At 41.1% G+C, this 27,377-nt stretch overlaps 3 protein-coding genes across 6 annotated transcripts; 2 read left to right on the top strand and 1 right to left on the bottom strand.

Annotated features, from left to right (window-relative positions):
- The first annotated feature begins 127 nt into the window (after positions 1-127).
- hint2 (histidine triad nucleotide binding protein 2) lies at positions 128-2,419 on the top strand. Its single transcript, XM_020469597.2, has 5 exons — positions 128-272; positions 584-724; positions 887-991; positions 1,163-1,235; positions 1,350-2,419. Exons 1-5 carry the CDS (start codon positions 186-188, stop codon positions 1,439-1,441), a joined length of 498 nt encoding a protein of 165 aa, XP_020325186.1. The 5' UTR covers positions 128-185; the 3' UTR covers positions 1,442-2,419.
- Positions 2,420-3,296: 877 nt separating this feature from the next.
- Positions 3,297-17,225, top strand: LOC109877285 (long-chain-fatty-acid--CoA ligase ACSBG2). 3 transcript variants are annotated; one of them, XM_031818777.1, is made up of 16 exons: positions 3,297-3,606; positions 4,321-4,401; positions 5,637-5,711; positions 5,884-6,161; positions 6,686-6,990; positions 7,526-7,614; positions 7,816-7,936; positions 8,181-8,261; positions 8,633-8,782; positions 10,740-10,907; positions 11,090-11,271; positions 11,518-11,751; positions 11,951-12,168; positions 14,778-14,917; positions 15,131-15,374; positions 15,847-17,225. In XM_031818777.1, the coding sequence occupies exons 3-16, from the start codon at positions 5,647-5,649 to the stop codon at positions 15,930-15,932; spliced, it is 2,361 nt and encodes a 786-aa protein (XP_031674637.1). In that variant the 5' UTR covers positions 3,297-3,606; positions 4,321-4,401; positions 5,637-5,646; the 3' UTR covers positions 15,933-17,225. The 3 variants fall into 3 exon arrangements, with proteins under 3 accessions (XP_031674637.1, XP_031674630.1, XP_020325166.2); XM_031818770.1 differs by lacking the exon at positions 4,321-4,401; XM_020469577.2 differs by lacking the exon at positions 4,321-4,401 and having other exon boundaries at positions 3,306-3,606; positions 6,719-6,990.
- A 2,605-nt stretch (positions 17,226-19,830) lies between these two features.
- On the bottom strand, positions 19,831-27,364 carry LOC109877273 (flavin reductase (NADPH)). 2 transcript variants are annotated; one of them, XM_020469569.2, is made up of 5 exons: positions 27,261-27,364; positions 25,247-25,402; positions 24,876-25,077; positions 24,440-24,604; positions 19,831-20,111 (listed from the first exon to the last, which is right to left on the bottom strand). In XM_020469569.2, exons 2-5 carry the CDS (start codon positions 25,379-25,381, stop codon positions 19,948-19,950), a joined length of 666 nt encoding a protein of 221 aa, XP_020325158.1. In that variant the 5' UTR covers positions 25,382-25,402; positions 27,261-27,364; the 3' UTR covers positions 19,831-19,947. The 2 variants fall into 2 exon arrangements, with proteins under 2 accessions (XP_020325158.1, XP_031674629.1); XM_031818769.1 differs by lacking the exon at positions 27,261-27,364 and adding an exon at positions 25,505-25,544 and having other exon boundaries at positions 19,837-20,111.
- Between the last annotated feature and the right edge of the window lie 13 nt (positions 27,365-27,377).

The raw sequence follows: 27,377 nt of genomic DNA, 5'->3' as shown, positions 1-27,377 counted from the left end.
GGTTCATGTTATAGTTAAGGTTAGGCTTATATTTAACATCTAATTTTAAAAAGAGAAATTGTAGAAATAGGCGAGGTTTATGACTTTGTGGATGTGTTAACTAATTATGACCCGGGGCAGCGCAGACATCATATCCGGTAAGATTGCAACTCTCCAAACGGAATTTGCACAGTGCACTCATAGCTATGAATTTTCGCCAACTTTTGCCGCCACAATGCTTCAGGAAAAGTGTTTACCATTCACGCATTTTGCGCCCTGCATGCCGAGCAGAGGTAGCTATTCTGAAAATAAACGTAATTGTTTTAGTCTTAGTAGTTAACAATTTCGTGTTGTTGACTTTCGGGCAGCGTCATGTTCATGGGCAGGTGTGTCCTCCAGCTGGCACAGGAGCAGTGCCCACTCACCAGGAGTTTCGGGCTGTTAGAATGGTTCATGGACGTTTAGCAAATGACGGTGTCGCAGTATATGCACTGCAGTGTTTGCAATAACATGCATTATTCTAAAGATCAATACAGAAGCTAATGTAAAAAAAAAATGCAACCTGCTAATTTGTCAACCTCTGTTATTGTTTGTCATGTCACAGAGACACTTATGCATATCAAACACAAACAATGACGAGGTGCGTCTTGCTGAAGAAGCAAGCAAGAAATATGGATCTCCAACTATCTTTTCCAGAGTGATTGACAAAACTATTCCTGCAGATATCATTTATGAAGATGATAAGGTATACACCGCACACAGACGTATTCACATGCGTATGTTTATTTTACTGTACTCCACCTAGACAATATATGATCAATATTCAGCCACAGGGTATATTGAACATCAATATAATGTTCAATATTTTGGAATGTTATCATGTTTTTGTTGTTTTCCTTTTCTTCAGTGTTTAGCTTTCAGAGATATCAGTCCACAAGCCCCTGTGCACTTCCTGGTTATTCCAAGGGACCCTATCCCCAAAATCAGTGAAGTTAAAGATGATGATGCTGAGGTAGCCTACTGATTTGTCTCTACTTTCTCTATGTCATTTTCTGATTTTGATCACACAAAAGAATCCTATTACGTTGAATTGTGTTGGTTTCCCCCCCCTCTGGGTCCTGCTCAAATTTGTCTCAATCCAGATTGTCCTTCCACTTTAAAAACACTTTGCTATTTTATGTAGCTGTTAGGTCACCTCCTAGTGGTTGCAAAAAATGTGGCGAAGAAAGAGGCATTGCACGAAGGTTACAGAATGGGTAAGTATTAAGAAGACCATAATAAGTAGTATCAAACTACATATGAGCTTAACGCATTTCACAGAGACATATTTAGTTGTTATAAATATGTAACTGCATTTCTATTTTCCACAGTGATCAACGATGGGAAGCATGGTGCCCAGTCTGTATACCACCTTCACATCCACGTCCTGGGAGGCAGACAGCTGAACTGGCCTCCAGGTTAACAGATGGACTTCCTGTCTTAGAGGGGTTAGTTTCATGTTAACCTTAAAGAGCAACTGCCCCGAAAAGTCAATTTATCATTTAGAAAACTCGATATTAGTCGGCAACATTATTCTACTGTCAAAATTGACTACAATGTGTAAATAAGATCATTGTGTTCATAAAGTCTGTTTCGTCCAAAAATAGTTTTGTGACACTTGTGGTCAGGACTGCATCACAATGTATATTAAGGTAGGGTTTGTTTCAACCCTGCCCAAATTCCCACATCTGGCAGCACCCATGAAGTAATCATCAATTAGGAGCTTAATGCCTATGGTCAATTTGGATTGACTATGGATATCCCTTGGGGCTAGTTACGGACCATTTGTAAATTACACAATGTACATGGGACAATATGTTACAATTCCAATAGCTCCAAATGTCAATGACTTAACCTCAAACCAACTATAAATTGTAGAAATTCATATATAAATATTGAAAGCATTTAATGAGAACTTAAAGGTGTGCAACATGAAAATATTGTAATTTACATTGTGCAATTTTTTTGATGGTCGCTAACTATCCCCGGAGATATGTTTTCCAAAGTCGAGCTAACTTTGCCACAGTTGCACACCAGCTGGCTTAAGATAATTGGCAAAATAATTTGACTACCTCTTCCCACCTGCGAACACAAACAAGACGCCCACATCAAACCACACCCGAAACCAACTCCTGTTTGAATTCAGTCATGGCAACTAGCATTTCTTAATGAACCAAATTTAAATTGAGGCCAAATCAGGAAGTGCAGTGGCCCTTTAACCTCATTCACATACAAATATAATGAAGCTCTTAAGTCTGACTATTTGATTTTTTCCAAAGTTAAATATTTTCATCCTATTTAACTATTATGTAATGTGATATGTTGATTGATGTAATTGTACAGTTTGCCTGTATGTACACATATGGAATAAAATAAAGTTGTGTGAATGATTTAAACAATATTTCTACATTTGTCAAAATGAAAGTAACTGTTTTGGAGATGTCACAAGCTGGCCCAATTCCATAGGAAGTTTCACATACGTTAGATGTTGTTGTTACTATGTGCTATTTTGATATTGTAGCCCCCTTAATATTTCTGGCAGATCTCCAGAAACATTTTGTAGCAATATAACTGAGAGCGGTGTGGTGTGACTGTTGGTATGACTAAATGACCTTGGTGCCCAGGATATACTGTAGGTTACTCTGTATCATCTGGAGTGCATGGTTGAACTTTCACCTGCATTTACTAAAACCCCATGTCCATGTTCAGACTATTGTAATTCTCAAATCGCACAAACACCCCTCAATACATGAAATAAGAACGATACTTTGACCTAAGATACAGAATTGAACCCCCAGGGATACTTGTAATAACAGGTCAATAGCAATATCTATTAATCTTAGATCACATTCATTTGTTAAAAAATGTTCAATGCAGATGTTTTTCACAGCACAAAAGGTATTGTTGCGCATTGTTTGTTCCACAGATGAAAGATCTGTGTCTTGTGGGTCAAAGTATCCTCTTTCCTCATAAACTTTCAGAAGTTATCTTGCTTTATCAATTCATGTTATATCCCGATGATATAAATCCGATAAGGGCTGAATCGATAACTTGCTTTGGTCCAGTCTAAATGACCAGTGTCTTAACCGAAAGTGGTTGTTCTACTTCATATTCTTAGAATATACTTTGAATCAGAGATATTTGTCCTCTATGCACAAAAAAAGTGAATGAAATTGGTCTTAACTGTGTTTTACATTTACTTAAACAGGCGCAGCAATGTCAACACTGGCTTAACTCCGATCCCTATGCTGTAATGTAGTCTGCTACCCCCAAACAGCCTCCTTGTCAGTTTCCAGCACATATGCCTGCGGAAGGGGACCATATTTCAAGTCTATTGGTGGAACGTTAACTAGCCATTTGACCCATAGGAGGTGTGGGGGAAATTACGTAAGAGTGCAGACGGACCTGAGTGGGACGGTACTGTCACCCGTACAAGACCTCCACAGGCTTATCAGCTGCTGTCCTGGGTCCCATGTTGTGCACATCACATCGAGGCCCATCCAAGTTTTCCCTGCACTCTCCTGCCAAGTTGATATCATATAGCACCTGACTCTGTCTATCCCTGTCTGAACAAGGTCTCAGAACAAGGTAGGATATCATATCTGTCTTTTCAATAGAATGGTATTCTGCTGAATATTACTACTCTGGAATTAGTTCATCTCTTTTTTATTGTGTCCTTGGACTCTTTCACAATATGCTTATTTTTTGATGTGGCAGAGCACCACCTCAATCTACAACTCACAGACAGCTCTTGCAACATGTTCCTACAGTCCTTGCTCACATGTCAGAGTGGTGAACAGGGGTCATTTGTCTGTCTGTCTTGGTTTGTGAAATCAATTTGAAACAGTTCTTGCATTATAAACCTTTGTGAATATTTAGTATTAAGACAAATGTGGTAGTCATTATCTACACCAAAGCATTGACTGATGCTGGGATGTGTTCAGTTGTGTATAATTGGATGTATTTGTCTATCCATTAAAACCAAGAGTATCTGTGATTTTGACCTTTAGATTGCCCTCTGGTAACAATACAGTAGCCTTCCCCATTGAATCTCAGTTGTGAAGGCATGTTCAGAGTGAGAAAATGTGACCAGTAGCCTATAATAGCCTCAAGGGTTGGTTGCCAGAGATATACAGTATATACAGAAATGTGTTCAAAGCAAACAAACAAACATGAGCTAGCCTACATCTCAGGACATAAATGTAAAACCATGTTTGAACTTAACTGAACCAAGCTGGTTCCTCGTGTTTTATTGTTTGGCCAACAGGCTCAAGCTTCTTCTTTATTGTCTCCTGCTACAAGGTCTCTTGTTAAAGCCAAAACAAAACCATGCTAAACTGGGTCACTTTGAGGCTGTTGCTGTTGGAGAGATACACACAGACTGTGAGCATCTATAAAAATATTTCTAAAATATATTTCAATATTTTAAATGGACATGTAGGAGCATAGCTACCACTATATATTTGTGTGTCAAGTTGCTACCTTTAATATATCAAGTTTTAAGATGTAAGCAAAGAGATTCTATCCAATTGATGTAGTACAGTCAATTGTCAGTGAGCAGAAATGTTTGCATAATTGTGTGCAAAAGTTTAGTGGCTACTATATTGCCACATAACACAGGCAATCGTTTTGCAATTATGATGAACTTTGCCCTAGAGAAATCTTGGCCCGTAGTTATCCGATCTATCTGGTCAGATCTTCTGTCCTTTTCTATTTTAAGTGTTGATAGTGATAGTTATAGGAATGTCCTCATGAACCAGATTCAAATTTCCTATCACTGTTAGAAGCTCTATGTCTCAACATTTTAACTGCTTGTTTGGAATTTGAACTGCACCTTTCTCTCCATACATGTTTAAAAACTTCTTGGCAATATTGTGTACTCAAGACATGGTCTCATTATGATCTGAATGTCATCGCTAAACTATAGTGTCTCCGCTTGAAAATTGTCTTCACAATTTCAAGATAAAAACACTAGATGGCACAATTTCACTGAAATTGTCCATCATAGCCTGAATGACTTCATGCCAGAGATAATGATGAGGTATCGGTATCATGGTCAACTAACCCAACGTTGCAAGCAACCCAGCATGTTACTTCATATACACTTCAATACATGCTCTGGGCCTATGCTGTATTTGAAGACGTGTAATAACCAAAACATGCACTATGTGTGTGTATGAAGGTAACTACTGTACAGAATCCTGACAGATCTATCCAAGATGAGACAACAACAAAAAAAATCACCATAAATATATGTTCACCCCTTAGCTGTCTCAGACCCTTTTTCAATGTCCCTTTCTTGGTCAACTGTCTTGATGTAACCTACTGTATTTATGTTAAAGGTTGGAAAAAGCTCTGCAAATTGTTACGCGTTTTTGGCACAAACCCCTTAATTTCGCCATTCTTTATCAATGTAACCAAGCAGTCATTGGCACACTGCCTCTGACACTGTCATGTTGCAATACCCACTCATATAAGGATCCAGGAGGAAACACTTATTTTCTTGAAATTAGTAGAATATCAGGAGCCTTTGCACGACCTAGATAGAGATTTTATTAATTTGATGATCTAGCGGTTTTTGCATATCTAACGTTGATATTTGACCTCTTTTATTTAAGAAATTACAAGATGTCTGACCAACAGGATTCTGTTCTCACCAATGGGGTTCCTGACATAGAAAAGAGTTCTGAGAGGTATGTGGACCTATCGTAACCTTCTATGCTGGAGACTAATTCTGTCGGGATTGTTGAAATTCCATTTGATTATTACTGAATATTTACCAAATAATGGTACTGTATTTAATGACTGAGTGTTTATTAATTGTGTTGTAATGGCTGAGTGTTTATTAAATGTGTTTTATTCTAGTTCTAGTGTGATTGGCATTCCTCTTGGAGAAACCAAACCGTTAGTACCAGTTGCCAAACTTCAACAGAAGGAAATCTACTGCAGTCCCCTCGTCAACGGAGGGGTAGTAAACCATCCACAACCAGAGTCAGAGTCAGAGTCTGATGAAGAAGACACAGACAGTCAGGAGTCAGTTGCTGTAGAACCTGCAGTGATAACCCCATCAAGAATACCTGAAGCACCAGCCAAATTACCCAGATCCCCTGGACAAGAGGGACCTCAAGGGGATCCTCTCTCAGGTAATAGCAGCGTATCGTGGTAGGGCTACACGTTTTTTTATATATAGGATATTGACTCAACTAATACAGCAGCTATAAAGACATTTGTTTAAGACGTTGACAGAACTGTCCCCGAAAGCATAATCATTTAAGGGTGACAGACACTCATAAATAGTCAATTATTATTTGATCTATGACTGATTTTTTGCCTGTAATTCTTTTTGTTTTCGATAAATCAACTCTAACCTTTTTATTTAATCAGAGCCATGTTCAACACTAACATATGATTGGTGGGTAGGCAGGGACATTCCACAACTTTCTCTATTCTCTATAGTAATCTGATACAGGCAGCTTCAAATTCAAATATTTATGCTTCACACTGTGACAGCGAAGGAGGGTGGAGTAGAGCTGGACCAGTCTGATTCTCAGACGTAGCCATACCTCCCTGATTTCTGGTCCTACCTGCGTTCCACTACATTCTTGTGGGAACAGGGAAGGGGAATACTAATCTCTGAGATTACTCCATAAACAACCAATGATGGCAGGCAACTGCTGCCCCTGCTGTCCCCATACTACAGGTGCCTCGGTGCCCCTGAAGCTGTCGGATGTGTCCCTGGCCACAGCAGAGCAGCTCTGGTGCACCTCCAGGGATCAGGCGGTTAAGCTGAGGATGGCTGAGACGGGGCCGGGATCCGAGGCCCCCATGACTATCCACCAGATGTTCTTAAAGACGGTGAAGATCTATGGAGACCTGCCTGCGGTGGCGTCCAAGAAAGAGGGGCAGTGGGTAACCCTGACCTGGAGGGAGTACTACCAGCAGTGCAGAGCGGCGGCCAAGAGCTTCCTCAAGGTCTGTATATTGATGTAGTTGTTGTGTGAGTGTCTGTGCTCTTTAGTTGCTCTATGGTCTATGCTTGCGTGAGATTTAATAGAAAACGTTTTCTATGCTTAATGTTATGATGTACTTGTACCTGGATTGTTCTCTGCATTTTCAGTGGCTCGAAGGCCTAGGGGTGTTTTTGAACTGCGCCAGTGAATTCTAATAGAATACGAACTATAATACAGATCGGTTGACATCACTGAATCTTCAAATAGGCTACCGGCTATTTAGAATTTGAACTCCAGAGACAGGATTAGGAACATTTACACAGCAGAAAGAATGTTCTCCCATTGTCATTTCTGTCTCCTTGTAAGAATGGTGCTGGTGAAAACCAACACTTGGGTGTGTTAGATCCAAAGCTAAAGTTACTTGTCACGGAGAGCGATAAAGTGGAGTAGTTTACAAAGCATCATATAGGTCAACAGTAAATGAGGCAGTGTGCCACATTCTCATAGATTTTTCTTCTCTTTTTTTCGGACTCTGTCTCTTCCCCTCTCTACTGTAGTTGGGTTTGGAGCGTTACCATGGCGTCGGTATTCTGGGCTTTAACTCTCCTGAGTGGTTCATCTCAGACATCGGCTGTATCCTGGCTGGGTAATAATAAAAACAATTTTTCATATAGCATGCACTGTCTTACCATGCACTACCCTGCACTATTGTTCATACTGCATTCTGTGAGACTTAGACAACTTACTCATAGAAGGCTAATCCATCCCACACACTCCAAGGACAGCAATCACAGTCTAAACCACCTCAATAAGAAAGTTGTCTGATCTGACGTGTGTGGTCTGCCAGGGGTTTTGCTGCAGGCATATACACCACCAACTCCCCCGAGGCGTGTCAGTATGTGGCAGACAACTGTGAGGCCAACGTCCTGGTGGTGGAGAACCACAAACAGCTCCTCAAAATTCTCCAGGTGAGACCCCATAACTGAACTATAATGTGGTCCTGGTTGTGTCTGCCAAAAGCCATATAACCTATGCACAGAATTATGCAAACATACATCCATAATTCTGAAGAAAAATATATTTTTTCAAATTACAATTATCCAATAAATTGTATTTGTAAGTAGATCGAGTGATCATTAGCTATTTATATATTTATTGTTTTTGTGCCAAAATGATAAATGATAAATTCCCTACTTTGTTCATACCTTTCAGATTAAAGAACAGCTTCCACACTTGAAAGCTATTGTTCAGTACAAGGATGAACTTCAACAGAAGCTGCCAAACCTGTACACTGTAAGTTTCTATTGAAATGAAGAAAATCTATAAGCAGCATCTTGTTTAGCCAGCTGGGGTGAAAAACATTCCTGATTTGCATTACAGATATAGCAATGTTAGTAGCACATAGTATTTCCTTAAATATTGTAGAACACAATATTTCCTGTCACACACTGTAACTGTGAGACTCTTAATCCCTTCACATTACTAAGCAAACTGAGCCTAATCGAGCTGTACCGGGCTGGCTTGGCTACACATCCACAATAGTTGATGAAACCTTTCTGGAAAGGACAATGTGAAATGAAAATATCCAAGCCAACACAATACGGTTGGGATTGGCCCTATATTGTGAATCAGGTGTTACCGACTCAACCTCTGTCCTCCTACAGTGGGCTGAGTTTATGAAGCTGGGTGAGGAGGTGTCTGATGAACGGCTAGATGCTGTGGTGGACAGTCAGAGGGCTAACCAGTGTTGTACACTCATCTACACCTCTGGAACCACAGGCAACCCCAAAGGGGTCATGCTAAGCCATGACAATGTGAGTATTGACAATGACATGATGATGTACAGTGCATTTGGTAAATATTCAGACCCCTTGACATTTTCCACATTTTGTTACGTTACAGCCTTATTCTAAAATTGATAAAATATTTTTTTCCCTCATCAATCTACACATAATACCTCATAATGACAAAGCGAAAACAGGTTTTTAGACATTTTTTCAAATGTATTAAAAATACAAAACTGATATCACATTTACATAAGTATTCAGCACTTTACTATGAGACTCAAATTTGAGCTCCGGTACATCCTGCTTCCATTGATCATCCTTGAGATGTTTCTACAACTTCATTGGAGTCCACCTGTGGGAAATTCAATTGATTGGACATGATTTGGAAAGGCACACAGCTTTCTATATATGGTCCCACAGTTGACAGTGCATGTCAGAGCAAAAACCAAGCCATGAGGTCGAAGGAATTGTCTATAGAGCTCCAAGTCACTAGTGTGTCGAGGCACAGATCTTGGAAGGGTACCAAAACATTTCTGCAGCATTGAAGGTCCCCAAGAACACAGTGGCCTCCATCATTCTTAAATGGAAGAAGTTTGGAACCACCAAGACTCTTCCTAGAGCTGGCCGCCCAGCCAAACTGAGCCATCGGGGGAGAAGGGCCTTGGTCAGGGAGGTGAGCAAGAACCCGATGGTTGCGCTGACAGAGCTCCAAAGTTCCACTGTGGAGTTGGGAGAACCTTCCATAAGGACAACCATCTCTGCAGCACTCCACCAATCAGGCCTTTATGGCAGAGTGGCCAGATGGAAGCATGGTGGTGGCAGCATCGTGCTGTGGGGATGTTTTTCAGCGGCAGGGACATGGAGACTAGTCAGGATCGAGGGAAAGATGAACAAAGCAAAGTACAGAGAGATCCTTGATGAAATCCTGCTCCAGAGCGCTCAGGACCTCAGACTGGGATGAAGGTTCATCTTCCAACAGGACAAAAACCCTAAGCACACAGCCAAGACAACCCCGGAGTGGCTTCGGGACAAGTATGGCTCCCGAGTGGCGCAGCGGTCTAAGGCACTGCATCTCAGTGCTAGAGGTGTCACTACAGACCCTGGTTCGATTCCAGGCTGTATCACAGCCGAACGTGATTGGGATTCTCATAGGGCAGCGTCGTCTGGGTTAAGGTTTGGCTGGGGTAGGCCGTCATTGTAAATAAGAATATGTTCTTAAGTGACTTGCCGAGTTAAATAAAGGTTAAATAAAAAGTCTCTGAATGTCCTTGGGTGGCCCAGACAGAGCCTGGACTTGAACCCGATCGAACATCTCTGGAGAGACCTGAAAATAGCTGTGCAGCCACGCTCCCCAGCCTCCTAACAGAACTTGAAAGGATCTACAGAGAAGAATGGGAGAAACTCCCCAAATACAGGTTTGCCAAGCTTGTAGCATCATACCCAGGAAGACTTGAGGCTGTAATCGCTGCCAACGGTGGTTCAACAAAGTACAAAGGGTCTGAATACTTATGTAAATGTGATATTACAACATTTTTAAAAAAAAATGTTTTTGCTTTGTCATTATGTGTGTAGAATGATGTAGAATGATGAGGGGGAAAAAAACTATTCAATAATTTTTCGAAGAAGGCTGTAACAAAATCTGAAAAAGTAAAGGGTTCTGAATACTTTCTGAATGCACTGTAAATAGACTAGTGAGGGAAAAGCTCTATATTTACATGTACATTTACTGTACCGGCAGTATCCAGGTTGCTCCTCCTTCATCCTCACAGAATGTGGTGACGCCCTCAGAAACATTACATGTACTATATAGTGGAGCTCTGGGTCCACTGGGCACTCGATTCAGTATGTGAAAGTGTCACAATTTTGTCCATGTATTGTTCACGGCAAGTAAAGGACAAACAAAACTTCTGGCTTATAGTTTTCCTCTGTGGTAAAGGAAGTTGGAATAATATTAGTTGAAAGTCTCATCTGACTCTCTCCTCAGATCACCTGGACTTCAAATGCGGTCGGAGCCATGACAAGTCTGCAACATGGTGTGGAGTGCGTGGTGAGCTACCTGCCCTTGAGCCATGTAGCTGCCCAGATCAACGACATGTGGATCTGCATGAGATTTGCAGGGGCAACGTATTTCGCAGACCCAGACGCCCTGAAGGTCAGAATCCCTGAGTGTTGTACTACAGATAATGATGCTGTGCATTGCTTTCCTTTCGAAATTCTGTTTTACGAAGGCAATAATTGATTGAGGTTTGGTGGTTTGGTTTTGACTGGGTTGTGGAGGGTAGGCCTGGGGTAACTTTATATGACTTGATAACTGCTAACTTTCTGATTTCCTAGGGCTCTTTGGGGACTACACTGAAAGAGGTGCGCCCCACAAGTTTCCTGGGAGTTCCCCGTGTGTGGGAGAAGATGCAGGAGAAGATGAAAGCCATCGGAGCCAAGTCCTCTGGTATGAAGAAAAGAGTGGCTAACTGGGCCAAATCCATCGGATTGCAGGCCAGCTACAGTGCCATGAATGGGTAAGGATTTATGTCAGGTTTTTGTTGTTCATTAAACCCACACTTCAGAAAGAATGTGTATTTTCAGTGCATCAAATTATTTTTGATTTGTTTTACCCATCGATATGATCTTATCAATAACATTAGAAAAAACATGCATCCTCACTCACGCCCAAATAGTATTTTTACATCTTAAACTAGATTAAATTCCAGCCATAATATTTTTCACAATGTGTGGTATTCCTCCGTGTTTTCTGTGGATTACAGTGAGAACGTGGTGCCCTGGGGCTTCATGCTGGCAAACAACCTGGTGTTTAAGAAAGTTCGCTGGGCCTTGGGTCTGGACCGCTGCAAGAACTGCTTAACGGGGGCCGCACCCATCACTAAGGAGACTCTGGAGTACTTCATGAGCCTTAGCCTCCCGCTGTATGAGCTGTATGGGATGAGTGAAAGCACCGGCCCTCACACCATCTCCTGGGAGAATAACTTCAAGATCATGAGGTCAGCAAATGGAAAACTAGGGATGTGAACTGCCATTTGTATTGACAGTTAAATTAATTAATTTGACAAAGCTATCATTGCATAATAGTAAATAATTCATTGATACTCATAAGCCATCAGATATGAAGTGACATCTAATAATCCTTTTTGCTTTTCGGTCTCACCATATGAAGAATTGATATCATGATGTTGTCCTCAGCTGTGGAAAGGTGGTGGTTGGCTGCCAGACCAAGTTGGACAAGCCAGACGAGGATGGGAATGGTGAGATCTGTTTCTGGGGGCGTCATGTGTTCATGGGCTACTTGAATGAGCCAGAGAAGACTGAGGAGGCCCTGGACCAGGAGGGCTGGCTGCACTCTGGAGACCTGGGCAAGCGTGACAAGGACAACTTCCTATTCATCACAGGGAGGATAAAGGGTATAGTACTTATTTATAGTTTATTTTGTAGATGTATATACAGTAGCCATTATACAACATGGCTATCAGTGCTGGGTGTCAATGGGAGTAGGATGCAGTTGCTCCTAGACACTGATCAAAGTAAAGTTTTGTGTACCTTCTCTTGATACTAAGTCTGTGCCTTAGGTTAACTTCCCCATAAGAAAGAATACTATAGTATACTATGCTCTACATACTGTAGTATTACTATATTCTTTACTATAGTATTCACTTGAGTGTTGGGTGGTGGACCATTCTTGATAGTAGAAGACAGTAGAAGACCTATATTCACTATACTATACTATAGTATTAACTGTAGTGTTTTTGTATACTGTTGTATAATGTAGTAAAGTTTACTATAGTATGAATACTGTATTGTATATGATATCTATAGTAATTTCAGTAGTGTTTTTTGCAGATAATACTGTAGTATTTACGGATAATTGAACGGATAATTCAGAGCCTCTGCTCTTTTCTATAACCTTTAGGGAACACAATATATGGTCTATTCTTTGCATGTAGGTGTTTCATTCATGGGTGGCACAAATAGGGATATGGGGAATGGGTTGAGTATATGCAAATTAAATACTGTAGTTAAAACATCTTCAGTGTTTTTCTGTGGAGAATACCATAGTATTTAATATATCTATCCTATATTTATCCTACCCTGTCTTTCTAAGGTCTTCGAAAGCCAAGTTAACAAACAGATTACTGACCATTTCGAATCCCACAATACCTTCTCCGCTATGCAATCTGGTTTCAGAGCTGGTCATGGGTACACCTCAGCCATGCTCAAGGTTCTAAACGAAATCATAACCGCCATCGATAATAGACATTACTGTGCAGCCGTCTTCATCGACCTGGCCAAGGCTTTCGACTCTGTCAATCACAACATTCTTATTGGCAGACTCGACAGCCTTGGTTTCTCAAATTATTGCCTTGCCTGGTTTACCAACTACTTCTCTGATAGAGTTCAGTGTGCCAAATCAGACGGCCTGTTGTCCGGACCTCTGTCAGTCTCTATGGGTGTGCCACAGGGTTAAATTCTTGGGCCGACTCTCTTTTCTGTATACATCAATGATGTTGCTCTTGCTGCTGGTGATTCTCTGATCCACTTCTACGCAGACGACACCATTCTGTATACTTCTGGCCCCTCCTTGGACACTGTGTTAACTAACCTCCAGACGAGCTTCAATGCCATTACAACTCTCCTTCCGTGGCCTCCAACTGCTCTTAAACGCAAGTAAAACTAAATGTATGCTATTCAATCGATCACTGCCCGCACCTGCTCGCCCGTCCAGCATCACTACTCTGGACGGCTCTGACTTAGAATACGCGGACAACTACAAATACCTGGGTGTCTGGTTAGACTGTAAACTCTCCTTCCAGACTCACATTAAGCATCTCCAATCCAAAATGAAATCTAGAATCGGCTTCCTATTTCGCAACAAAGCATCCTTCACTCATGCTGCCAAACATATCCTCGTAAAACTGACCATCCTACCGATCCTCGACTTCGGTGATGTCATCTATAAAATAGCCTCCAACACTCTACTGAACAAACTGGATGCAGTCTATCACAGTGCCATCCGTTTTGTCACCAAAGCCCCATACACTACCCACCATTGTGACCTTGGCCCTCGCTTCATACTCGTCGCCAAACCCACTGGCTACAGGTTATCTACAAATCCCTGCTAGGTAAAGCCCCGCCTTATCTCAGCTCACTGGTCACCATAGCAGCACCCACTCGTAGCACACGCTCCAGCAGGTATATCTCACTGGTCACCCCCAAAGCCAATTCCTCCTTTGGTCGTCTTCCAGTTCTCTGCTGCCCATGACTGGAACGAATTGCAAAAATCTCTGAAGCTGGAGACTCACATCTCCCTCACTAGCTTTAAGCACCAGCTGTCAGAACAGCTTACAGATCACTGCACCTGTACATAGCCCATCTGTAAACAGCCCATCTATCTACCTACCTAATCCCCATACTGGTATTTATTTATTTTGTTCTTTTGCACCCCAGTATCTCTACCTGCACATTCATCTTCTGCCGATCTACCATTCCAGTGTTTAATTGCTATATTGTAATTATTTCGCCACCATGGCCTATTTATTTCCTTAACTTACCTTATTTGCACTCACTGTATATAGACTTTTTGTTTTCTTTTGTTCTACTGTATTATTGATTGTATGTTTTGTTTATTCCATGTGAAACTCTGTGTTGTTGTATGTGTCGAATTGCTACGCTTTATCTTGGCCAGGTCGCAGTTGCAAATGAGAACTTGTTCTCAACTAGCCTACCTGGTTAAATAAAGGTGAAATAAAAATAAACACTGAGTGTACAAAACATTAGGAACACCTTCCCAATATTGAGCACCCCCCTTTTCCCTCAAAACAGCCTGAATTAGTCTGGGGCGTGGACTCTACAAGGTGTCGTTCCATAGGAAGGCTGGCACATGTTGACTCCAATGCTTCTCACAGTTATGCCAAGTTGGCTGGAAGTCCTTTAGGTGGTGGACCATTCTTGATAGTAGAACACCGTGTAGACCTATGATCTAAATATCCTCAGAAAGAAATGTCTTGTCCTGCAGAGCTGATCATAACAGCAGGAGGAGAGAACATCCCACCTGTACCCATTGAGGATGCAGTGAAAGCAGAGATCGCCATCATCAGCAACGCCATGTTGCTCGGAGACAAGATGAAATTCCTCTCCATGATGCTCACGCTCAAAGTAAGGCCTCCAACGTTAGATGTGTCCTGTATTGCCAACTCTTATGGTCATTGGCTTGCTTTAGAAATCTCACTTTTGAATTAAGCAATTAGAATATAATTATACAGCACGAACAGATCTGGAACCAGGCTATTTGATGTTTGCTCTGTTCAGCAAATACTACAACTAACTCCTGGATCATTGCTAACCTTTGAACCCACTCTCCCTCCGTAGTGTATAGTTGACGACAATGGCGAGCCGACGGACGAGCTGACCCCAGAGGCTGTGGCGTTCTGCCATCAGCGTGGCATAACGGCAACTAAGGCCTCTGAGATCATAGCCAGTAAGGAACCAGCTATTTATAAGGCCATCCAGGAGGGCATAGAGCATGTCAATGCTAAGGCCACCTCCAATGCCCAGAGGGTCCAGAAGTGGGTCATTTTGGACAGAGATTTCTCTATATCTGGGGGAGAACTGGGTGAGTCAGTCAGTGTGAGAAATCAGTTGTTGGTTTTTATTGGTTGGTTCTGTCTGTTTGAGCATGTGACAGAAGAGAGCAGTGAATAGTCTTGGATTGCATTTTCTTCCTCATTTTAGAGAGTTGATTTTTTGTGCTTCTTGTTCATTGTGGGATTAAAATAAATATAGTTCAAACTAAAGCTAGATAACTAAACCAAAGCTAGTCTGTGAGGTTGTAAATAATGAGCTTTTTCATAATTTGATACGAAGAACTCTTAGAGAGAAGGAAGTGTTTTTGCCATTAATGTTTATCTGACGAGGCAGTCTTGTGACTAGTTTATGCCAAACAACATTCCTGTAGATACCATTGCATAATCTGTCTTCCAAGCTGTTAAGTAGGTCACATGTTGTGATTGAAGAAGCATGGGAAAGAGAGTAAAGTCTCTTTGAGAGCACAGTAGGTCTGATTGTTTTGTCCATCTTCTCTCCAGGACCTACCATGAAGCTAAAGAGGGGGGTTGTTGTCAAAAAGTTCCAGGAGAAAATCAACAAGATTTATGGAATGGCACAAGAATAATAGAGGAACTGAACATGGACTAGAGAACACTTGAGGACTGTAGTTATTGGACTATTAAATGCATCTGTAGACATTTGAGTGTGTCTTATTTTCCAGTACCTAGAGAATTATCCCATTGGTATCTGCTCCATATCAATATTTAAGCTGTTTTAATGTACATAAGATTTCACAGCATTGATATTTGCACTTTTTTTGTAAATAAACCTTATATTCATCATCAATGCTATACTGTACCCATTTCAAGTAAAGGAAAATGCCTCAAAACAAAATCATTAATGTAATGTTTGTTAAGTAATTCTATCATTATTTGGATGGTATACTGTAATATTTTCATTTGATTTTAGCCAATTATATTCCGTGTACATTATAATACATATTAAAATGTTTATTTTTATGGGTTAAATGAACATGATCAATAAAAGCAAACAAACTGTTCTGGACCCCCCCAAAAAAACATAACGTTGGTAGTATCTCACATGCACCTTACTTGTTGTCCAAGGTAGTGTCTTTGTTGTTTCATTTGAACAGCAATTATGAATTTCCACATCAGAGGGCGGAGACTGTGATGTGACAGCTATTGTACGACGTCATAGAAACCATTTGACAAGAGGTTCTGCTGAGATAGCTCATGCTGAACTAGATACGTACTGTATGTTCTTATAGATTTCCCACGGATGTCTGCTACTTGTCTTTTACAGGTGACTCCTTAATTATTGAAACCTCCATCCTGAGGAAATTAGGCAAGAGCCTATTAGGTTGATGGGGAATTCCCTGGACAGTGGTCTTATAATGCTATGTATTACAAACTGGGATACATACCCCACCATGAGAGGTGTTGTGGAAAAGTGATATATTACGGTGACACTGAGTACCAGTGTGGTTGGTCCTCCTGAAGTACTGTATCAAAACCTACTGATGTCACCAAACTACAGGAACCCACTGTAAAGTTTGTAATATGGTAACTGAAGCCATAAGCGTGGAGGTTCCACACAAATAGGTGACCTTTAAATTCTTATAATACTAGAATTACCATTGAATTATCCCTAGTTTTGCTACCATGCTGTGTTGTTGTCTTAGGACTCTCTTTATGTAGTGTTGTGGTGTCTCTCTTGTTGTGATGTGTGTTTCGTCCTACATTTTATTTTTTCATCCCTTTCATCCCTTTCATCCCTTCCATCCCTTTCCAAGCAGGAGGCCTTTCGCCTTTTGGTAGGCCGTCATTGTAAATAAGAATGTGTTATTAACTGACTTGCCTAGTTAAATAATGGTTAAATAAAATACAATTTCAACTTACCTCATGCCCCTTTATAATTTCCCCTCAAAGATTTAACAGGATTGACTAGGTGAGTCGAATACAGTAGGTACAGTACTAGCTCCATCTGGTTTCTGGCATACTGTTTACACATATACAGTCCTTTCAGATCTTCACAGAAGTATCAAGGACTGTCAGTAGTGTGGATGACAGACAGTAGTGGTCAGTTGTGATTGGGAAGAATGTCATCTCAAAGTCTTCCAGGCCATTAGCTTGGTCAACCAGACTGACTGCTGCTCTCACGTTTGGTTTCAGCGCAGTGACCTTCTAGTTTTCAAGGCTACTGCAGGACAAAGATAATTTGGCCAATTGTCAAACAGAATTTCAACAGACAAATTGGTCAATCAACGACAGGTCAAAGTAATTTCACAATTTATTAGTGGGGAAAGGTTGCTGATGGCTGCATACTGATTGCACAAAGTTAAATCCCATAGGGGCTTACAGCAAGATAGGCAACTGACTTTTCTCTGAGGTTGAATATAAGCAAAGTCTCCCCAAAAATGTATGATTTTATGTAATGGGTCAATCAAATGATCCTTTGACAAAACAGTGAGCTCCTTACTGACCGACATTCACACCTGCACCAGGAACCTTTGTCAATTACACAACTACATGCAGAATGCTGACCTTCCTGGGCAAACATTTGTTAATTATTTTCAAAATGTGTTAACGTATTACAGTATTCAATTAATCAATAATATCTGACTAGCATTAATGATGAACAACTACAAAATGGAAAATATGCTATTTTACACCATATAAAGTGAGTCCAAAAAGTTGTATACTCACAGTAATGATGACAGTTTATGATACGGTAATGCCCCCATGTGGTAACAATAATTTATGACAATACATTCATAGTGCAGATTTACCATGAACATACAGCTCATTCGGGAAAGTATTCCGACCCCAGACAGCTTTATTCTAAAATTGATAAAATACATTTTTCCCTCATCAATCTACACAGAATCCCCTTGACAAAGCAAAAACAGTTTTTTAGAAATTTTAACTAAATTATTAAATATAAAAAAAATACCTTATTTATATACGTATTCAGACCCTTTGCTATGAGACTCGAACTTGAGCTCAGGTGCATCCTGTTTCCATTGATCATCCTTGAGATGTTTCTACAGTTGATTGGAGTCCACTTGTGGTAAATTCAATTGATTGGACATGATTTGTAAAGGCATACACCTGTCTATATAAGGTCCCACAGTTGAAAGTGCATGTCAGAGCGAAAACCAAGCCATGAGGTTGAAGGAATTGCCTGTAGAACTCCGAGACATGATTGTGTCGAGGCACAGATCTGGGCAAGGGTACCAAAAAATGTCTGCAGCATTGAAGGTCCCCAAGAACAGTGGCCTCAATCATTCTTAAATGGAAGAATTCTGCAAACACCAAGACTCTTCCTAGAGCTGGCTGCCTGGCCAAACTGAGCAATCGGGGGAGAAGGGCCTTGGTCAGGGAGGTGAGCAAGAACCCGAAGGTCACTCTGACAGAGCTCCAGAGATCCCCTATGGAGATGGGAGAACTTTCCAGAAGGACAACCATCTCTGCAGCACTCCACCAATCAGCACTTAATGGTAGAGTGGCCAGACGGAAGCCACTCCTCAGTAAAAGGCACATGACAGCCTGCTTGGCGTTTGCCTAAAGACTCTCAGACCATGAGAAACGAGATTCTCTGGTCTGATGAAACCAAGATTGAACTATTTTGCCTGAATGACTAGTGTCACGTCTGGAGGAAACCTGGCACGGTGGTGTCAGCATCATGCTGTGGGGATGTTTTTCAGCGGCAGGGACTGGGAGGCTAGTCAGGATCGAGGGTAAGATGAACAGAGCAAAGTACAGACAGGTTCTTGATGAAGACCCGCTCCAGAGTGCTCAGGACCTCAGACTGGGCGAAAATTATCCTTCCAACAGGACAACGACCCAAAGCACACAGCCAAGACAACACAAGATTGGCTTCGGGACAAGTCTCGGAATGTCCAAGAGTGGCCCAGCCAGAGCCCGGACTTGAACCCGATCGAATATCTCTGGAGAGACCTGAAAATAGCTGTGCAGTGACACTCCCCATCCAACCTGACAGATCTTGAGAGGATCTGCACAGAAGAATGGGAGAAACAGGTGTGCCAAGATTGTAGAGTCATACCCCGGAAGACTCGAGGCTGTAATTGCTGCCAAAGGTGCCTTAACAAAGTACTTAGTAAAGGGTCTGGATACCTAAATGTGATATTTAAGTTAAAAAAATATATACATTTGCAAAAATGTCTAAAAACCTGTTATTGATTTGTCATTATAGGATATTGTGTGTAGATTGCAGAGGGGATAAACTATATAAACCACTTTAGAATAAGGCTGTAAAGTAACAAAATGTGGAAAAAGTCAAGGGGTCTAAATACTTTGTGAATGCACTGTAATTGTGCAAAATACTTAAATTATGTAATTTCTTTTTTAAAGAGGTCCTAGACCTTCAATGACTTTTCTACCATTTTAAATGTTTGCTTCATGCCAAGTCACAAAAATATAGCTTCAGTCTTTATAGGGTAATAAACTCCACATCATAAATGGAATAAAAACATTGACACATTTTGCTCAAACCAGCAGAAATTACATTTAATAAAATGTTCACAATAATGAAAATAGCACAAGATGGTAAACAATATTACAATTAAAGGCTGACACAAACAGAACATTGATAGCATTTCATTCATTTTTGGTTGTGATGGCAACCGCTTTGTTGAACCAGACATCGGTGTTGAGGAGGAAGAGCATGAAACGAGCCACATCACCCCTTCCTACAGCACTTCCTACAGGCAGGCCATTGGAGTCAGGAACAAAGTAGCCCTCGTGGGTAAGGAACTCTTTACCTGGTGAAAAGAATAAAGTAAATAGAGATCCATTTGTTCCCATCATCATTATGATTGGATAAGAGGTCCATTTCACTAAGTCTTCTGAGAAAAGTGCAGGGACTTGTGGTAGTAGCTGAACTATGACCCTAAATTAAACGCTTACACTCGTAGGAATTGGCTATATGGATAGATCAAATTTGAAATGTTTCTTACAGAAGAAATATGGAAAGCTTATACATAACCATGGTAGCAATCAAAGGGAAAAGTTTGGAGATTATGGGGAAATCATTAGCCTAAAATGAGGACAAAACAGCTCATCTGACACAAGACAGATTAGCTGTCTGACATCGAGCTGTCTGACATCGAGTCCAAACATTACGCTTCTGATTTTATGTGCACTTTACATTTACTGTACTTGGTGCCGCATTTGTTGATCAACCAAATCTGAAAATACTCTGGATACATTTAGTAACATAAGAATATTCATGGTAATTTGGGGTAGGTGCAACATAAGACAAAACAATGACAAGGGTTTGAGTGAGAGGTCTAAGTGGTGTCTCCAAGTGGCCACCCACCTCTCTAAAGTGTGCAGAGTTCCTATGTAATTTCAATGCACTTTTATGACTCAAAGAGTCTTCAACTATAAGGTGATATTTTGAACTCCCCTAGCTGTGCTGTTGAACTAGAGCAAGCACACTTGTAATTGTTTTGTTTGGAACAGAGCTCTGCATCCCCGCCATCACACAATTACTCTTGTTGTTTACGCATTCCAATAACGGTCCATTATAAATCGCAATCTGAGTCAGGTGGGCATCATTTGAAAGTGTGTTCTATTGCCAACACGGCTAGCTAAGTTACAAAATACGAGCTTTCACGAGGCAATTCAGAGAAGCAAGATGGTAATTTTGGTCCGAATAGGATAGAGTCACAACTGCATTCAGATGCGTGTTCCCTGCCAAATTTCTTCACAATACAACAAACATAGGCTCATTCTGTTCAGAACAATTCAGGGTAAGACGCCATGTCATCTTGTAACTGTACATCAAGCATAGTGCTCATAAACGTTGACACATTGGCTTGCTTTTATGACATCAAAGCGGTATTTATGATAATCTTCAGTCTCATTTTTCAAAAATACATTGAGTCCTCTTTATTTATTTTCCTTCACTCAGAAAACAAAACATTTGCAAAAGGGATGAGGGCAACTTCTGCCGTGCATGGTGTTCAAGTTCAGAACCGCTGTCAGTCAAAACCAATACTGCGCTGTGAAGCAGAGACCCTCAGCTCTGACATCTGAAACATAAAGGAGGGTGATTGTCTCATAGCAACTGCATTCCAATTTAGGTGCTTATAATAATAATAATAATGTATTTTGTAAAGTGCTTTTCATTATATGGAATAGTCTCAAAGTGCAAAAAATAAAAGATAAAAAACAAATAGTAAAAAAATGTAATAATAATGGACATAACTAGACAGGGCAACTGTCCAAGGAGCACAGCTATCAACAGAAAGCCTTCCTAAAGAGAAAGGTCTTAAGTCCTGTTTTAAAAGAGCCCAGCGTCTGGTGCCTTCAGGTGGGGAGGGAGAGCATTCCAGAGGCTGAGGCATCAGAGGGACTTGGAGCAGTTTTATATGCAGCTGGGTGTCAACAGCATAGCAGTGAGATTCCATGCCAGCTGATGAAGCGACCGATGGGCAGCACGTACAGGATAAACAAGATTATCATCTTATCAGTGTACAAATGTCATTTTCAACCTGTATATGGGTACGAGTGTAAAGAGCTAGCCAGGGAGGGTTACTGCTGAACCTGAAAGTGGTTCAGTCTAACGTGATGACTTACATGATTACTGTAAGTCAATATATTTGAAACATGCATACTGTATGACAAAATGAATCCTGTAACAATGAAAATGTTGGAGTCTTTTAGAACAATATTTTAAAGGTGCAATGCAACAGTTTTCATCTCAATATCAAATCATTTATTGGTAACAATTAAGCACCTTACAGTGATTATTTTCAATTAAAATGGTCAAAAAGAGCAATTTCTCAAGCAAGAATTTTGCTAGGACTGTCATAGTGTTCTGAGTGGGGAGGGGAAAACTGAAAACTAGCTGATATGGGCAAAATAGGTTTGGAACTCTCTTTTATAATTTACTGCCTACTGAAGTCACTAGGCAGGCCAAAACTCAATTGACTAATTTTACAACCTACTGATATCACCAGGCAGGCCAAAACTCCGTCCCACCACAACAGTCTGTTCAAGCAGCTCTTACACTAAAAGGGCATTATGATCATTTTCACAATTTCACAGTATTATTCCAACCTCATTGTGTGGAAATATAAAACACAGAAAATCATGTTTTTGACTGCACTTGGCCTTTAACCCAGCTAAAGAATACAGTATACACAACATTGTGAGCAGGTGTATGTGGACACCTGCTGATCGAACATCTTATTCCAAAATCATGGGCATTAATATGGAGATGGTCACCCTTTTGCTGCTTTAAGAGCCTCCACTCTTCTGGGAAGGCTTTCCACTAGATGTTGGAACATTGCTGCAGGGACTTGCTTCCATTCAGCGACAAGAACATTAGTGAGGTCGGGCACTGATGTATGGAAATTAGGTCTGTCTCACAGACTGCGTTCCAATTCATCCTAAAGGTGTTTGATGGAGTTGAGGTCAGGGCACTGTGCAGGCCAGTCAAGTTCTTCCACACTGATCTCGACAAACTATTTCTGTATTGACCTCGCTTTGTGCATGGGGGCAATGTCATGCTGAAACAGCAAAGGGCCTTCCCCAAACTGTTGCCACAAAGTTGGAAGCACAGAATCTTCTAGAATTCCATTGTATGCTGTAGCGTTAAGATTTCCCTTCACTGGAACTAAGGGGCCTAGCCCGAACCATGGAAAACAGCCCCAGACCATTATTCCTCCTCCACCAAACTTTACAGTTGGCACTATGCATTGGGGCAGGTAATGTTCTCCTGGCATCCGCCAAACCCAGATTTGCCATTGGACTGCCACACGGTAAAGCATGATTCATCACTCCAGAGAAGCTTTACACCACTCCTGCCAATGCTTGGCATTGCACATGGTGATCTTAGGCTTGTGTGTGGCTGCTTGGCTATGGATACCCATTTCATGAAGCTCCCGAAGAACAGTTCTTGTGCTGACGTTGCTTCCAAAGGCAATTTGGAACTCAGTAGTGAGTGTTGCAACCGTGGACAGATGACTTATACATGCTATGTGCTTCAGCACTCGGCGGTCCCGTTCTGTAAGCTTGTGTGGTATACCAGTTCGCGGCTGAGCTGTTGTTGCTCCTAGAATTTTCCACTTCACAATAACAGCACTTACAGTCCACCGGTGCAGCTTTAGCAAGGCAGATATTTGACAAACTGACTTGTTGGAAAGGTGGCATGCTATAACGGTGCCACTTTGAAAGTCACCAAGCTCTTCAGTAAGGCCATTCTACTGCCAATGTTTGTCTATGGAGATTGCATGGCTCTGTGCTCGATTTTATACACCGGTCAGCTACGGGTGTGGCTGAAATAGCCAAATCGAATCATTTGAAGGGTTGTCCACATACATTTGTATATATATATAAATGCCAAACGTCCTGCACGGTGTTGGGCTGTAAGCACAACCCCCACCTGTGGACGTCGGGCCCTCATACCACCCTCATAGTCTGTTTCTGACTGTTTGAGCAGACATGCACATTTGTGGCCTGCTGGAGGTCATTTTGCAGGGCTCTGGCAGTGCTCCTCCTTGCACAAAGGCGGAGGTAGCGGTCCTGCTGCTGGGTTGTTGCCCTCCTACGGCCTCCTCCACATCTCCTGATGTACTGGCCTGTCTCCTGGTAGCGCCTCCATGCTCTGGACACTACGCTGACAGACACAGAAAACCTTCTTGCCACAGCTCGCATTGATGTGCCATCCTGGATGAGTTGCACTACCTGAGCCACTTGTGTGGGTTGTAGATGCTCATGCTACCACTAGAGTGAAAGCACCGCCAGCATTCAAAAGTGACCAAAACATCAGCCAGGAAGCATAGGAACTGAGAAGTGGTCTGTGGTCACCACCTGCAGAACCACTCCTTTATTGGGGGTGTCTTGCTAATTGCCTATAATTTCCACCTGTTGTCTATTCCATTTGCACAACAGCATGTGACATTTATTGTCAATCAGTGTTGCTTCCTAAGTGGACAGTTTGATTTCACAGAAGTATGATTGAGTTGGAGTTACATTGTGTTGTTTAAGTGTTCCCTTTATTTTTTTGAGCAGTGTATATATATATATATATATATATATATATAGTGTATCTAAACTAGACCCTATTCGTCTGTCTTACCTGTGGCAGGTAAATTCTTGAGACCCGGCGGCCTGACAATTGTCCAGTTAACATCCTGCGTCTTCTTCAGAAAGTGCTCCATCTCAAACATATTGCTAAGGACACTTCGGATCATTGGCAGCAGTAGGAAGCGGATGAGGTAAGATGACTGTGTGCCAGAGTTAGCTATGGGGATGAAAATGAGAAGAAGATAAGGGAATGCTGTTTCACAATGATAAAAACACGCAACTGACTTTGTACATTAAAAAGGCAACATGATCACTAACGAAATACTGTCATGGCATTGTTTATGTAACCCTTATTTTACCAGGTTAGAGAGGCTCTATTCATCCCTTGGTGGATTGAGGCCTAAGTAAGTAAGTTACCAGGGAAGTTGACTGAGAACACATTCTCAAGCTGTTCTCAAATGTTCTCAGTCATATTTTACTTTACTTACGGTCAGTGTACCATGAAGTCATGGTGATAATGCGGTTCACTTTGGCCTCTCTCATGGCGTTTACTGCGGCCCTCATAGACAAGGTGTATCCAGTGACTCCGGAGAGAAAAGATGCAGGGAACCCCAGGCAGGATATAACTGCATCTTGTCCTTGGAAGTGAGGTTTTAGACTGTCTTCTGAGAAGATATTGCCCTCAACCACCTGACAGAACAGAGAAAATAGCAGTTTTATGGTATAGGCTCTCTCAGGCCTGGGGTAAGGTTCACACTTCATAAAGCCTCTATAAAAAAAACATTTCTGCTGTGTACATTACAGAGAAAATGTAAAAAGACATACAGTTGGTGCTCAGACAAGACATTACATTATTTACCTTTAATTTCTCATGTTGCACTGTCAATTTCCCTGGGTTCCTGACAATGGCAGTGACAGAGTGTCCCTGCTGAAGAGCTTGGTTCACCAGATACTGTCCCGTCTGTCCAGTGGCTCCAAGCACGGCTATCTTCATCTTGACACTCGGAAATACACTCTAAAATAAAATAAATATAATTTATGAAATATAATCATTCACAGTCAGAGAGTCAATCAAACCATAGCCCGACGGTGATAAGTTACAAAAGCATGAACTCACATTTACAACAGTGCAGGTTTAACAAGCAAGGGTGTGCAGTGGGCGTAGCACGACTTATCACGTGAATAGACAGTGTAGCAACACCCACATTTTTCAGAACTGCTTGAAACATAACCAACTTAAAATGTATTAGTTCTTATTCTATTACAACAAATGTCCATTTGCATTTAAGTAATTTAGCAGACGCTCTTATCCAGAGCGACTTAACAGTAGTGAGTGCAGACATTTTCATAGTTTGGTACGTTTAACCCGTAGTAGCCTTTAGGATTTTGATTCATAAAGTGTTAATTGGATGGTTCACTTATAAATGTTTCAGACACATACTAGAAAGGCCAAAAAAGGACATGACCTGTGTGCATTGAATGGACATGTACAAGAGGTCTATTTACACAGTAAATGACAATGTGTACCCCTTCATTATCCCACTAACAAACCAACCCACCCCAATGTCACCACCTCTTTTCATAATGGGCATAACAAACAGCTTTATAGAGAGCCATAACAAAGCTGATCATAATGAAATATGATACATTTTCAGTGAGGAAAACCCCAGATTTGTTATCTGAAAAGTGAACTTGGATTTTGATTATGAACTGTTGAAATTCAAAAGGCAATAGTGAGAACATGAATTGATTGTTCATTACTTTTATAGACTGCCTCCTGCGTTTGCCTGTAAGGCCCTTCAGTAGACAGAATTAAACCAGGATTAATCTAGGGGGAAATTTGACTGTGTGGCACGAGGTCTGATCACACTGTCTGTGTTGTATCCATCTGAAAATGATTATTTCTGCAACTGTGAAATGTTAACGGACAGTAAGCTAACGCAAGGAATATAAAAGGCAGTATTACGAAAATCAAACTAAGAAATTAGTAAATGTCAGAAGATGTATTTTATTTTATCTGATAGGCACCACATGCACTGAAAATAACCTACAGACTTTGGCTACACTGCATAGGAATAGTCCTATATACAGATGTCATGTTTCATTTCATAACTCATGTTTTGCAGCAAACTTGATTGAATTTCCCATGTCCTATCACTTGGTGATGACCAAATTACACAAGGTTTGTAAACTGTTAGGCTATACCTGCACAATCTACAATACTCCGAATGGTTCATGCATAGCAACATGCGATCAAGCAATCCGTTTGCTCCAACAGTAATGTAAAAGCTTATGCATTAAAGGGCATCATACAACCAAGTTGTGTTGTGTAATTCTTTTCCCCAACTCAGTTAAGCCAAAACCACGCCCCGTTATTAAGAGGAGCGTTTTACAACGCTGAGCGCTCCAAGTCCGGAAGTGAATATCACGTAGCGCGAAATTTCAGTCACGCATTAATAACGTTTGCCCCTGTATTTCAAGATTGAAAAATAAAATAACATAATGTCGTGGACAGAGCTAGCCATTAACGTGCCTTGACGCTCAAAGACAGATTCAATGGCTGTAGCATAGCGTATTCGACTGAATTATTAGCTAATAAATATGAGAGATGTTGAATAATATGCATATGCTTTTACCTGATAATAGACTACTAATGATAATATACCAAATTAAAACACCGCGCTAGTAACGTTAAGTAGCCTAGCTAAACTTATCTGACCTTCAATTGAAGGAATTCAGCAGAGTTCTGAGACATTTTTACAACTCATTGACACTCTTAAAATAAATACATGTGGAAATGTTACCAAACATGATAATAATAGGCCTGCATTACAGTTGTCAACTAATTGTTAAATTACACTTTCCATCTTTACCTTGGAAGGCCAATGTCTCTGGGCTGATCGCCTGTGAGTGAGACAACGCTAGCTAGCCAATGGGAGCGTAGTAGAACGCCCCTCTGAACAACGGGGCGTGGTTTTGGCTCAACTGCG

This window comes from Oncorhynchus kisutch, linkage group LG3 (genome assembly GCF_002021735.2).
Source record: "Oncorhynchus kisutch isolate 150728-3 linkage group LG3, Okis_V2, whole genome shotgun sequence".
NCBI classification, from domain to species: Eukaryota; Metazoa; Chordata; class Actinopteri; order Salmoniformes; family Salmonidae; genus Oncorhynchus; species Oncorhynchus kisutch.
Note: the sequence above shows the minus strand (reverse complement) of the source record. Positions and strands in the feature narration are given on the sequence as shown.